General features: G+C 41.5%; 1 protein-coding gene across 1 annotated transcript; it reads right to left on the bottom strand.

Annotated features, from left to right (window-relative positions):
• Window positions 1-1,734: 1,734 nt before the first annotated feature.
• On the bottom strand, window positions 1,735-3,929 carry LOC139393010 (fish-egg lectin-like). Its single transcript, XM_071141327.1, has 5 exons — window positions 3,734-3,929; window positions 3,384-3,617; window positions 3,010-3,227; window positions 2,758-2,876; window positions 1,735-2,161 (listed from the first exon to the last, which is right to left on the bottom strand). Exons 1-5 carry the CDS (start codon window positions 3,786-3,788, stop codon window positions 2,020-2,022), a joined length of 768 nt encoding a protein of 255 aa, XP_070997428.1. The 5' UTR covers window positions 3,789-3,929; the 3' UTR covers window positions 1,735-2,019.
• Between the last annotated feature and the right edge of the window lie 8,738 nt (window positions 3,930-12,667).

Here is a 12,667-nt window from a genome sequence, read left to right as displayed (position 1 = left end):
CTGATCTCATAAACGTAAGTCTGGGACACTCAAATTAGTATGATATGTTAGGTTTGGTATGACACATGATTACTAAAGTCTGGGTGGATGGGTGGGCGTATAACGCATTTGAATCTCATCACGGCTAGCTTTAGCAATTTAGCTAATTAGCAACTTCAACTACTTATTATTTATTAGGTACTTCACAACTACTTAACATGTTAACTAACCCTAACCTTAAACCTTTTAGCTAACCCTACCCCTAACCTTAACCCTTTAACCTAACTCCTAAACTTAATCCCTAACCTAGCCTATCTAACATTAGCCAGCTAGCTAACGTTAGCCACCTAAACAGAATATGTAACATATTGTAAGTTTTGCAAGTTCGTAACATATAATACAAATTATCATTTGTAACATATCGTATGAAAATGGTAATGGACATTCACAAATGAATACATCCCATTCGAAATGTAACATATCATACTAAATAGTGGTCTCGGGTTTACGTACAGAATAATACGAATTACTCTGAGACCAGGTTGCCAGGCTCCGCTGATAGTCAGGTGTATTGGTGGTAAGGATTCACTCCATGGTGCAGAAAGGAAAGCTCTGCTGTCTGAATAGCTTTATGTGGGCCCTAACAGTATGTGGGCACTGTCTGTCACCCTTATACTGCAATTAATGGATTCTTTAATGCAGTGGTGTAAAGTACTTAAGTAAAAATACTTTAAAATACTACTTAAGTAATTTTTTTGGTATCTGTACTTTACTTTACTATTTATATTTTTGCCAACTTGTACTTTTACTTCACTACATTCCTAAAAAAAACAATGTACTTTTTACTCCATACATTTTCCCTTGCACCCAAAAGTAAATGGTTCGATTCACAACCCTTATCAGAGAACATCCCTTGTCATTGTCACGACTTCCACCGAAGGTGGCTCCTCTTCCTGTTCGGGAGGTGCTCGGTGGTCGTCGATGCCGGCCTACTAGCTTCCACCAATCCATTTTTTATTTTTTGTTTGTGTCTGTCTGTTTCTGACACCTGTGTTCTATTGAGTTAATTTATGTGGGTTTATTAACCTCGTTGCCTACTGTTATTTTGTGCGGGAATATGTCTGTGTTTCCAAATAAATATTTTACTATTTGGACCTCAGTGCTCTCCTGCTCCTGAATCTTGCACCTACCTCGTCCTAGTGAGGCACCTTACAGTCATCCCTACTGCCTCTGATCTGGTGAAATCACTAAAGAGTGTTAGGGTATTCCCCTAGCGATCCGTCATTTTGTTTTATTGTGCCGTCTGGTTTACTTAAAATAAGGAATTTTTACTTTTACTTTTGATACTTATGTACATTTTTAGCAATTCCATTTACTTCTAGTACTTAAGTATATTTTAAATACTTTTCTACTTTTAATCAAGTAGTATTTTACTGGGTGACTTTCACTTGAGTCATTTTCTATTAAGGTATCTTTACTTTTACTCAAGTAGTATTTTACTGGGTGACTTTCACTTTTACTTGAGTCATTTTCTAATAAGGTATCTTGACTTTTACTCAAGTATGACAATGAAGTACTTTTTCCACCACTGGTTTAATGTTGTGTTGTGTAGTGTCTTTGCTGGAATGTATCTCAAACAATTTGTTGAGTTTGCCCCACCAAGATGTACATGCTAAAATCGTCACTGGCAGAGCAAACTAAAATCCCCCTGTTCAATATGAAAACCAAGAAACACGGAAATTACAATAGCTTCAAACTGAATGCTTTATTATCATTATATAATGAGATAATAAGCATTAAAAAGGATTCCATCCATCTCTATGAATAACCTCTGAAGCAAGATCATTAAGATCAGTGATTACTATTGACAGAGATAAAGTACTGAAAAGTATAGTTAGAGTAGTAGGTTTTAGAATGAAGGATTCTTATGAACTGATGTTGGGCATTCTCAAGCGGAAGGCTGTTCCAGAAAGAGAGATCGATGAGTTAGCAAGTGAACTTTAGACAGATCCCGAACGGCCATCAGATGCAGAGGAGAGACTAAGGTGTGCACACCATGGTGACTCCAGACTTGGAGACCACCCAAAGACGTCCCAGGTCATAGGTCACGTGGCCCATGCGCATGCACATTGGGATATTGCTCCATCCGGTGCCCTCTGGTTTACTGGCTGTGATGCCGTCTCTGTGTTGAAGAAAGGGTTGAGGTTCATGTTTTAAAGCTTATGCATTTTTTTAAGTACATCCATTTTTGGACTGTAATAATTGAATATAGCCATAGATTTTTGAAGAATATAACTTCTGCCTCTTGAGCTTTATTCAACCACATCAGAAGCTAAAATGTAAGCTTTTCCTCAATTGTTTGTAAACAATGTTATTGTAAACAAACAATGTATAGCTTTAAAAAACATGTTACATTTTTTTTTAAACAAATAATTGATCTGTCTTTGCATCCGTAGCGCCATGTATGAATTTGAGAGTGGTTACATTTCTCTAACTACATTCCTCAGCTGTTTACCAAAACAAGTGGTGGGGTGTCTGGGAAGTTGTTGTTTTTATCCCAAACTGTAGCTATACAGGACATCCCACTCTTACATACTTCATCGTACAATGTCTACACATGTCTTTATAAGTCCTATAAATTTAGATCTGATCATATTTCACTGATTTTATTTATGTATCTACAGTATTTTAGTTGCTTCACAAAGCATGTACAGTAAGGATAATAATTATAATTAAAGGTATACCATAATTATACACATAGTTCAGTAGTAACCTTACCTGGTATAAACGTGGCCTGCAGAGTTGACCCCAAAGACACCACCATCAGTTGCCACTTCAATCATGGAAAGCTTGCCGCCAATGTGACTCCACCCGTTGTTTTGACAGTCTTGATTCAGCTGGAAACAAACAGATACAATCAGTGTTTTAGGACAATTTCAACAGTTATAATATGAAACAGTTTTAGAATAACTGACACTCTCCAACCTCTACTACTCTACTCCAGCTCTCACACTCTTTCCCAGATCTTACACTCATTAAGTAGATATCATCATTCTTGTTGACTGCCCAGCACCCAAAGGGTCCACAGCTGTAGTACTTCACAGCTCCTGGCAATCCTGTCCATGGAAGAGGTGAGCCTGGACCCTTGTAGCCAACTGTGGCACTACGTGTCAGACAGAATGGAGTATCGTCCATGTTAGCCCCCACAATAAACTGTTCACCTCCAGCATCCAACTGTTTCAGAAGGCCTGAAGACCACAAAGACAGACAGATAGACGGACAAGCAAACAAGGAGCACATATCTGTGAGTACTTCCAAATGACATACAAGTTTACAATTTAAAATGTTTTCAACAGCCTGATGGTATCAGGAAAGCTAAGTATTGAGTAATGCTCTCCACTAACCTGCAGCTTGCACCCAGTTACCGGCCACATACTTGTAGATTGCATAGTCCTTGTTGACACCCCAGATCCCTGCTGGTCCTACAGTGATATGCTTCAGGGAACCAGGCAGGCGGATCCATTTATCACCTACCAGGTAGTAGGGGATTTGACTTGTGTCTGTTGCAACCACTTGTCCCAGTCCTGCATCGATCTGCATCAGATTCTTGATGTTTACTACCTCCTGACAGTCCCAGGCTATGGAGACAAAGACATGAGTAGAGCACCCAGCCAACAAGGAGGATGAAATTATGGAGCGAACTTGATGATCAATTCCAAGTTGATCAAGCATGTTTCAGATGATGGTAACTTACCATGACTGATGGTCAGGAGACAGAGGACCAATAGGACGGCTGCAGTCGCTCTCATGATGTCTCTGTAGATCTACAGTATACGTTTGGTTGTAAACCAGACTTCAATTGTCCCCTTGCAAGACTTTGCACTTTTATAGTGTTGTGGAAAATTTAATCAAATAATTCACCAATACCAGAACTTGTGAATTTATTACAAAGTAACAGAGCTGAGCAATTCCATGGAACAACTGACTCTTCATTCTTAGTACTTGGCTTTTATACAGTCTCATCCTTACATAAGTGTCACTTCACTTTACGAATCTTGTTGTCTTACTTAGTTTCCATTCTCTTATTGGCTCAGACATTGGGGCATAGACTCTATTGGTGACGTGACATGCACACTCCTACTTGTGCCTATCACTGAATAGCTAATGTTCCTGTCCTAAAGTCTTTACAAGTTCAGGCCGGTGTTGTCTATGTATGAATAACCCATATGCGTGTCCAAAAGCTGAAATAAATAATTCACTATTATTCTGACATTTCACATTCTTAAAATAGTGGTGATCTTAACTGACCTAAAACAGGGAATTCTTACTAGGATTAAATGTCAGGAATTTCATTTCTCTTTAACAAATGATCCATGTGGACACCCCTTCAAATTTGTGGATTTGTATAAAATCAAGCAAACAGCCATGCAATCTTCATAGACAAACATTGGCAGTAGAATGGCCTTACTGGAGAGCTCAGTGACTTTCAACTTGGCACAGTCATAGGATGCCATCTTTCCAACAAGTCAGTTCATTAAATTTCTGTCCTGCTAGAGCTGCCCCGTTCAACTGTAAGTGCTGTTATTGTGAAGTGGAAACATCTAGGAGCAACAACGGCTCAGCCGCAAAGTGGTAGGCCAAACAAGCTCACAGAAGTGGAACGCCGAGTGCTGAAGCGCGCAGTGCGTAAAAATTGTTTGTCCTCGTTTGCAACACTCACTACCGAGTTCCAAACTGCCTCTGTAAACAACATCAGCACAATAAATGTTCGTTGAGAGATTCATGAAATTAGTTTCCATTGCCGAGCAACCGTTCAGAAGTCTTAGATTACCATGTGCATTGCCAAGTGTCGGTTGGAGGGGTGTAAAGCTAGCCGCCATTGGACTCTGGAGCAGTGGAAACAGGTTCTCTGGAGTGATGAATCCCACTTCACCATCTGGCAGTCGGATGGCAGATGCCAGGGGAACGCTACCTGCCCAAATGCATAGTGCCAACTGTAAAGTTTGGTGGAGGAGGAATAATGGTCTGTGTCTGTTTTTAGTGGTTCGTGGGTAGGCCCCCCTAGGTCATGTAGTGTATGTAAAGGTGTTGTGTATCATGGCTAGACTGCAATTAGCCCTGTATGCACACTGAAACGGACCAAGAAGGTGGTGTATTTCAGGATGTGGTCTCAAGATTGTGTATCATGGTAAACAGCCTGTTGTGTGTTTGATGTCTCAGGGGTTGGCTACTCTAACAAAAGATTCATACAGGACAAACAAACACTGTTTATCCATGCAAAGGCGACCGCAGTCTCTGGTCGCTTTGTCGTTATGGGGTACTGTGTTTGTAGATGTTGTTTTGTGCCGTCTGCTTTGCTTAATATAAGGAATGCAAAATGAGTTATACTTTTAATTTTGATACTTAAGTATATTTAGACTATTACTCAAGGATCATTTTCTGGGTGACTTTCACTTTTACTTCAGTAATTTTCTATTAAGGTATGTTTACTTTTACTCACGTATGGGTACTTTTTACACCACTATCGGAGTATCGGTACACTATAATTACAAGTACCCTTCAAGATCCATTTCATTATAAATCCTGTGTAACACCTAGTAAATGCATTGTACTTATGCAGATTTCACATTGTCACGGTCGTCTTATGTCTTATGACGACCATCATATGTCTTATATACAATGACGGCCTACCAAAAGGCAAAAGGCCTCCTGCGGGGACGGGTGATTAAAAATACAAAGAAATTAAATACAAATATAGGACAAAACACATCACGACAAGAGAGACAACACTGCATAAAGAGAGACCTAAGACAACAACATAGCATGGCAGCAACACATGAAAACACAGCATGGTAGCAACACAACATGACAGCAGCACAGGGTACCAACATTATTGGGCACAGACAACAGCACAAAGGGCAAGAAGGTAGGGACAACAATACATCACGTAAAACAGCCACAATCTGTCAGTAAGAGTGTCCATGATTGAGTCTTTGGATGAAGATATTGAGATAAAACTGTCCAGTCGTATGTTTGTTGCAGCTCATTCCAGTCGCTAGCTGCAGCAAACTGAAAAGACGAGTGACCCAGGGATGTGTGTGCTTTGAGGAACTTTAACAGAATGTGACTGGCAGAACGGGTGTGTATGTGGAGGATGAGGGCTGCAGTAGATATCTCAGATAGGGGGGAGTGAGACCTAAGAGAGTTTTATAAATAAGCATCAACCAGTGGGTCTTGCGACAGGTATACAGAGAGGACCAGTTTATAGAGTAGTATAGAGTGCAGTGATGTGTCCATTGGTGCCAAATCTGATGGCCGAATGGTAAAGAACATCTAGCCGCTCAAGAGCACCCTTACCTGCCGATCTATAAATTATGTCTCCGTAATCTAGCATGGGTAGGATAGTCATCTGAATCAGGGTTAGTTTGGCAGCTGGAGTGAAAGAGGAGCGATTACGATAGAGGAAACAAAGTCTAGATTTAACTTTAGCCTGCAGCGTTGATATGTGCTGAGAGAAGTGCAGCCTACCGTCTAGCCATACTCCCAAATACTTGTATGAGGTGACTACCTCAAGCTCTAAACCCTCAGAGGTAGTAATCACACCTGTGGGGAGAGGGGCATTCTTCTTACTTAACCACATTACCTTTGTTTTTGAGGTTTTCATAACAAGGTTAAGGGCAGAGAAAGCTTGTTGGACATTAAGAAATCTTTGTTGTAGAGTGTTTAACACAATATCCGGGAAGGGGCCAGCTGAGTATAAGACTGTATCATCTGCATATAAATGGATGAGAGAGCATCCTACTGCCTGAGCTATGTTGTTGATGTAAATTGAGAAGATCGTGGGGCCTAGGATAGAGCCTTGGGGTACACCCTCGATGACAGGCAGTGGCTGAGACAGCAGATAAACTATTGTCTGTCTTTCTCTTTGAGTCAACTACCCACTGCATTTTATGCACAGCAGTGCTAGTTAGCTGTAGCTTGTGCTTTCAGTACTAGATTCATTCTCTGGTCCTTTGACTGTGTAGACAACATCTCAGTTCATGCTGCAAGAGCTCTGATAGGTTGGAGGAAGTCTTCCCGAAGTCATAGTAACTACTGTGTTAATTACAAATTACTACTAATGTACCCAGAGGAGTACGGAAGTTAGCTGTCCTCCAGCTACACCATTGTACTACCCTACAGAATGCTGTTGAGACTACTGTAGACCTTCATTTAAAAACAGTGTGTTTTAATCAATTATTTGGTGACGTGAATATATTTTGTATAGTTTTATCTGACAAGGAGAGTCCAGGATGTGTGTGTGGGTGGGTGTGTGCGCGTGTGCGTGCGTGCTGGTGGGTGCGTGCTGGTGGGTGCCTTTAGCATAACGGGGTTGCTGGGGAAAAGCTCAATCGATCCTGAGAGAAAGAGATTTTTGCAGTTTGCTCCTGCTCGCCTCAGAAAACGGTTACTCGTGTTGGGTTGGGAGCGGGCGCAGAACCACTCCTCTCGCTCTCCCCTGTGATTCAGACTGTATCCCAGATGGCACCCTACTTCCTATATAGTGCACTACTTTTGACTATAGCCCTATAGACCCCGGTCAAAAGTTGTCCACTACAAAATATAGTGTGCCATTTGGGACGCAGACTCAATGTGCTGTTTCATCTCCTCTCTCATCTCACCTCGTCTCACCTAATGCTGGGCACAGCCACATGATCACGGCAGACGGGAGGGACTCGATAACAGGCTTTGCTACTCTTGCCAACACTCTTACATCCTTTCTCCCTTAACAAGCCTCCTGTCCCTCTTTAGGTCTGGTTTTGTGGGATAAACGATACAGGGACACTATGTATTATACAGTTTCATACACAACATGAAGGGGATAGCAGCACACGAGATCCCAATTCATCTTTCCTCGGTTCCTCACATCCTCTTTCCTCACTGCATCCTCAAAGAGCATTGGAGAACGGAACGATGAATTGCGACAGAGCCATTGTGTAGCCATTGGATAATTTAGGCCAACTATTTCCTGCGTCACGTTCACACAGGATGTTAACTGAGATGGAGGATGCTGCTTAGTTATCACAGGGAGGGGAAGGGTCTTCGGGGAGGAGAGGGGTCCTCGCAGCATGGAGGGGAGGTGATGAGACAGCACAAACTCGTGTCTGAAAAAGCCTTACCAAAACAGAGCAAAAACTATATCTGTGGGTTTTGGGGTGACCTTTAAAAGAATTCCCTCGCGGTATCAGTCTGCGGAGCTGAGAGGAAAATACTTTTTTTTGTCTGTGTTTGAACTATCTCAAGGGAATTGATGCGACAGAACGGAATAGGTTCTCTCTTGCTATAACCTTGTGAGAAAAAAAACTATAATTCTGAGATATGCAGTATATGAATTTGTGTGGGGGAGCATCGATGTGAGGTAGATATGTTATAGATACATGACTGTAGAAGCGCTAAATATAATATAGCCAACATACATTCAGAGTGCAAATGATTGAGACTGACAACTGTGGTAGGACTGAGGTAAAACCTGTTGTCCCTGGTGCCATTGCATTGTACTGCACCACTGACCATGCACATAATTGCATCGCTGTGTTGTACAGTGCAATTTGAGACAGACACTGAGGGAGCAGACAGCAGAGGCATAAAGGCTGAGAGCCACCTAGTGGTCGACATTCTCAGCACATACAGCTGCAGTACAGCAACTCTATCAAATGTTATATACCCAGTGGTGGAAAACATGCTCAATTGTCATACTTGAGTAAAAGTAAAGATACTTTAACTTGAGTCATTTTCTATTAGAGTAAGTAACCCAGTAAAATACTACTTGAGTAAAAGTCTAAAAGTATTTGGTTTTAAATATACTTAAGTATTAAAAGTAAATGTAATTGTTATAATATACTGAAGTACTTTACACCACTGCATATGCAGAGGCATAAGGGCTGAGAGCCACCTAGTGGTCAACATTCTCAGCACATCCATCAAACATCATATGCCAGTAACTGTCCCACTCTCTGAACCCTAGGCCTGTACTCAGTGTGGAAATCACTGAAGCCTAAACTGATCTTAAAGGGGCTATTATTGTCCATGAGTGAGGACCCCACCAGAGACCTAACTTGTCCTCATTTGCAGGTATTACACAGCCATTACACACTGCTTCCGATCACTGCGAAGTTTCACTTCGTTATGGGAGGTCACGTCCCATAGCCTGTTGATATACTGCCATGAATAATATGAATTATGCAAGTCATTCTAGAGAGTGTGGCAAATACCATCTATGTCAATGTGGTTCTGGCCACTCAGCAAATGCATTCTGGTTATTAGCTAAATAGTTTATTATATATACCCATGTGCTTTACCTTTCTGCTTCAGATTCCATCAGAACAACCTTCTGCAGTGTGTTGAATTCTGTGTCCCCCGTTCCTACTGGCATACACACAAAATATCAAGAGGGGTCACTGTTTTTTAATTAACCTCCCCGCAACACGGCAGAATACAAACCTGCACCATAGCTACTGAACAAGATGAGGTGCTATTATTGTCATTTGCTGTGGGTGAAAGGTCATTAGAATGTTGCCTGTATGACGCACCAGGGCTCTGTGGGTTCTTCTCTTATCCATAACACAACAACAACAACCCTATGGACCGGAGCAGAGAGAGTCTACAGTAACAACAACCCTATGGACCGGAGCAGAGAGAGTCTACAGTAACACCAACCCTATGGACCGGAGCAGAGAGAGTCTACAGTAACAACAACCCTATGGACCAGAGCAGAGCAGTCTACAGTAACAACAACCCTATGGACCGGAGCAGAGAGAGTCTACAGTAACAACAACCCTATGGACTGAAGCAGAGAGAGTCTACAGTAACAACAACCCTATGGACCGGAGCAGAAAGAGTCTACAGTAACAACAACCCTATGGACCGGAGCAGAGAGAGTCTACAGTAACAACAACCCTATGGACCGGAGCAGAGCAGTCTACAGTAACACCAACCCTATGGACCGGAGCAGAAAGAGTCTACAGTAACACCAACCCTATGGACCGGAGCAGAGAGAGTCTACAGTAACAACAACCCTATGGACCGGAGCAGAGAGAGTCTACGGTAACAACAACCCTATGGACCGGAGCAGAGCAGTCTACAGTAACAACAACCCTATGGACCGGAGCAGAGCAGTCTCAAAGACAGACAGTGTACCTACCATGGAGATCCTATAATCTTACTATTAAAAACTGGATGGTTTGAGGCCTAAATGCTGATTGGCTGAAAACTGTGGGATATCATACCGTATACCATGGGTATGACAACACTTTCTTTTTCACTGCTCTAATTATGTTGGTAACCAGTTTATAATAGCAGTAAGGCATCTTGGGGGTTTGTGGAATATGGCATTTAGTTAGCCACTGATTGTGCAAGTTCTCCCACTTAAAAAGATGAGAGAGGCCTGTAATTTTCATCATAGGTACACTTCAACTATGACATACAAAATGAGGGAAAAAAATCCATAAAATCACATTGTAGGATTTTTAATGAATTTATTTGCAAATTATGGTGGAAAATAAGTATTTGGTCACATGCAAACAAGCAAGATTTCTGGCTCTCACAGACCTGTAACTTCTTCTTTAAGAGGCTCCTCTGTCCAGGCCTCTCAGGCCTATTACAGGCCTCTCTCATCTTTTTAAGTGGGAGAACTTGCACAATTGGTGGCTGACTAAATACTTTTTTTGCCCCACTGTATATATATATAAAGTGCCTTGCGAAAGTATTCGGCCCCTTTGAACTTTGCGACCTTTTGCCACATTTCAGGCTTCAAACATAAAGATATAAAACTGTATTTTTTTGTGAAGAATCAACAACAAGTGGGACACAATCATGAAGTGGAACGACATTTATTGGATATTTCAAACTTTTTTAACAAATCAAAAACTGAAAAATTGGGCATGCAAAATTATTCAGCCCCTTTACTTTCAGTGCAGCAAACTCTCTCCAGAAGTTCAGTGAGGATCTCTGAATGATCCAATGTTGACCTAAATGACTAATGATGATAAATACAATCCACCTGTGTGTAATCAAGTCTCCGTATAAATGCACCTGCACTGTGATAGTCTCAGAGGTCCGTTAAAAGCGCAGAGAGCATCATGAAGAACAAGGAACACACCAGGCAGGTCCGAGATACTGTTGTGAAGAAGTTTAAAGCCGGATTTGGATACAAAAAGATTTCCCAAGCTTTAAACATCCCAAGGAGCACTGTGCAAGCGATAATATTGAAATGGAAGGAGTATCAGACCACTGCAAATCTACCAAGACCTGGCCGTCCCTCTAAACTTTCAGCTCATACAGGAGAAGACTGATCAGAGATGCAGCCAAGAGGCCCATGATCACTCTGGATGAACTGCAGAGATCTACAGCTGAGGTGGGAGACTCTATCCATAGGACAACAATCAGTCGTATATTGCACAAATCTGGCCTTTATGGAAGAGTGGCAAGAAGAAAGCCATTTCTTAAAGATATCCATAAAAAGTGTTGTTTAAGTGTGCCACAAGCCACCTGGGAGACACACCAAACATGTGGAAGAAGGTGCTCTGGTCAGATGAAACCAAAATTTAACTTTTTGGCAACAATGCAAAATGTTATGTTTGGCGTAAAAGCAACACAGCTCATCACCCTGAACACACCATCCCCACTGTCAAACATGGTGGTGGCAGCATCATGGTTTGGGCCTGCTTTTCTTCAGCAGGGACAGGGAAGATGGTTAAAATTGATGGGAAGATGGATGGAGCCAAATACAGGACCATTCTGGAAGAAAACCTGATGGAGTCTGCAAAAGACCTGAGACTGGGACGGAGATTTGTCTTCCAACAAGACAATGATCCAAAACATAAAGCAAAATCTACAATGGAATGGTTCAAAAATAAACATATCCAGGTGTTAGAATGGCCAAGTCAAAGTCCAGACCTGAATCCAATCGAGAATCTGTGGAAAGAACTGAAAACTGCTGTTCACAAATGCTCTCCATCCAACCTCACTGAGCTCGAGCTGTTTTGCAAGGAGGAATGGGAAAAAATTTCAGTCTCTCGATGTGCAAAACTGATAGAGACATACCCCAAGCGACTTACAGCTGTAATCGCAGCAAAAGGTGACGCTACAAAGTATTAACTTAAGGGGGCTGAATAATTTTGCACGCCCAATTTTTCAGTTTTTGATTTGTTAAAAAAGTTTGAAATATCCAATAAATGTCGTTCCACTTCATGATTGTGTCCCACTTGTTGTTGATTCTTCACAAAAAAATACAGTTTTATATCTTTATGTTTGAAGCCTGAAATGTGGCAAAAGGTCGCAAAGTTCAAGGGGGCCGAATACTTTCGCAAGGCACTGTATATATATATATATATATATATCATCCACTGCCACTGTCACAACTAGGTCACCTGCTAAGTTGACTGCAGTGAGTTGTGAATATATCTGCCTCTCTCATATTTTTAAGTGGGAGAACTTGCACAATTGGTGGCTGACTAAATACTTTTTTGCCCCACTGAAAATATATATATATATATATATATAAAGTGTCTCCAGCACGTCTGTATGCTATAGGAGTGATCTGATAGCTTGCCAGAGTATTTTAAATTCAGTGCAGAAAATCTGTCTGGCGTTTGGGAAATCAGGGGAGAAATGGAGCCCAGGCCTGATGGACCATTACATTGTAATGTTA

Source organism: Oncorhynchus clarkii, chromosome 33, assembly GCF_045791955.1.
Source record: "Oncorhynchus clarkii lewisi isolate Uvic-CL-2024 chromosome 33, UVic_Ocla_1.0, whole genome shotgun sequence".
Classification (NCBI taxonomy): domain Eukaryota; kingdom Metazoa; phylum Chordata; class Actinopteri; order Salmoniformes; family Salmonidae; genus Oncorhynchus; species Oncorhynchus clarkii.
Note: the sequence above shows the minus strand (reverse complement) of the source record. Positions and strands in the feature narration are given on the sequence as shown.

Coding starts and splice junctions, on each gene's coding strand:
- LOC139393010 (XM_071141327.1), bottom strand. CDS start 3,788: ATGAGAGCGACTGCAGCCGTCCTATTGGTCCTCTGTCTCCTGACCATC. Junction 3,618..3,733: donor TCTCCTGACCATCAGTCATG/GTAAGTTACCAT, acceptor TTGTCTCCATAG/CCTGGGACTGTCAGGAGGTA. Junction 3,228..3,383: donor TAACTGGGTGCAAGCTGCAG/GTTAGTGGAGAG, acceptor TGTGGTCTTCAG/GCCTTCTGAAACAGTTGGAT.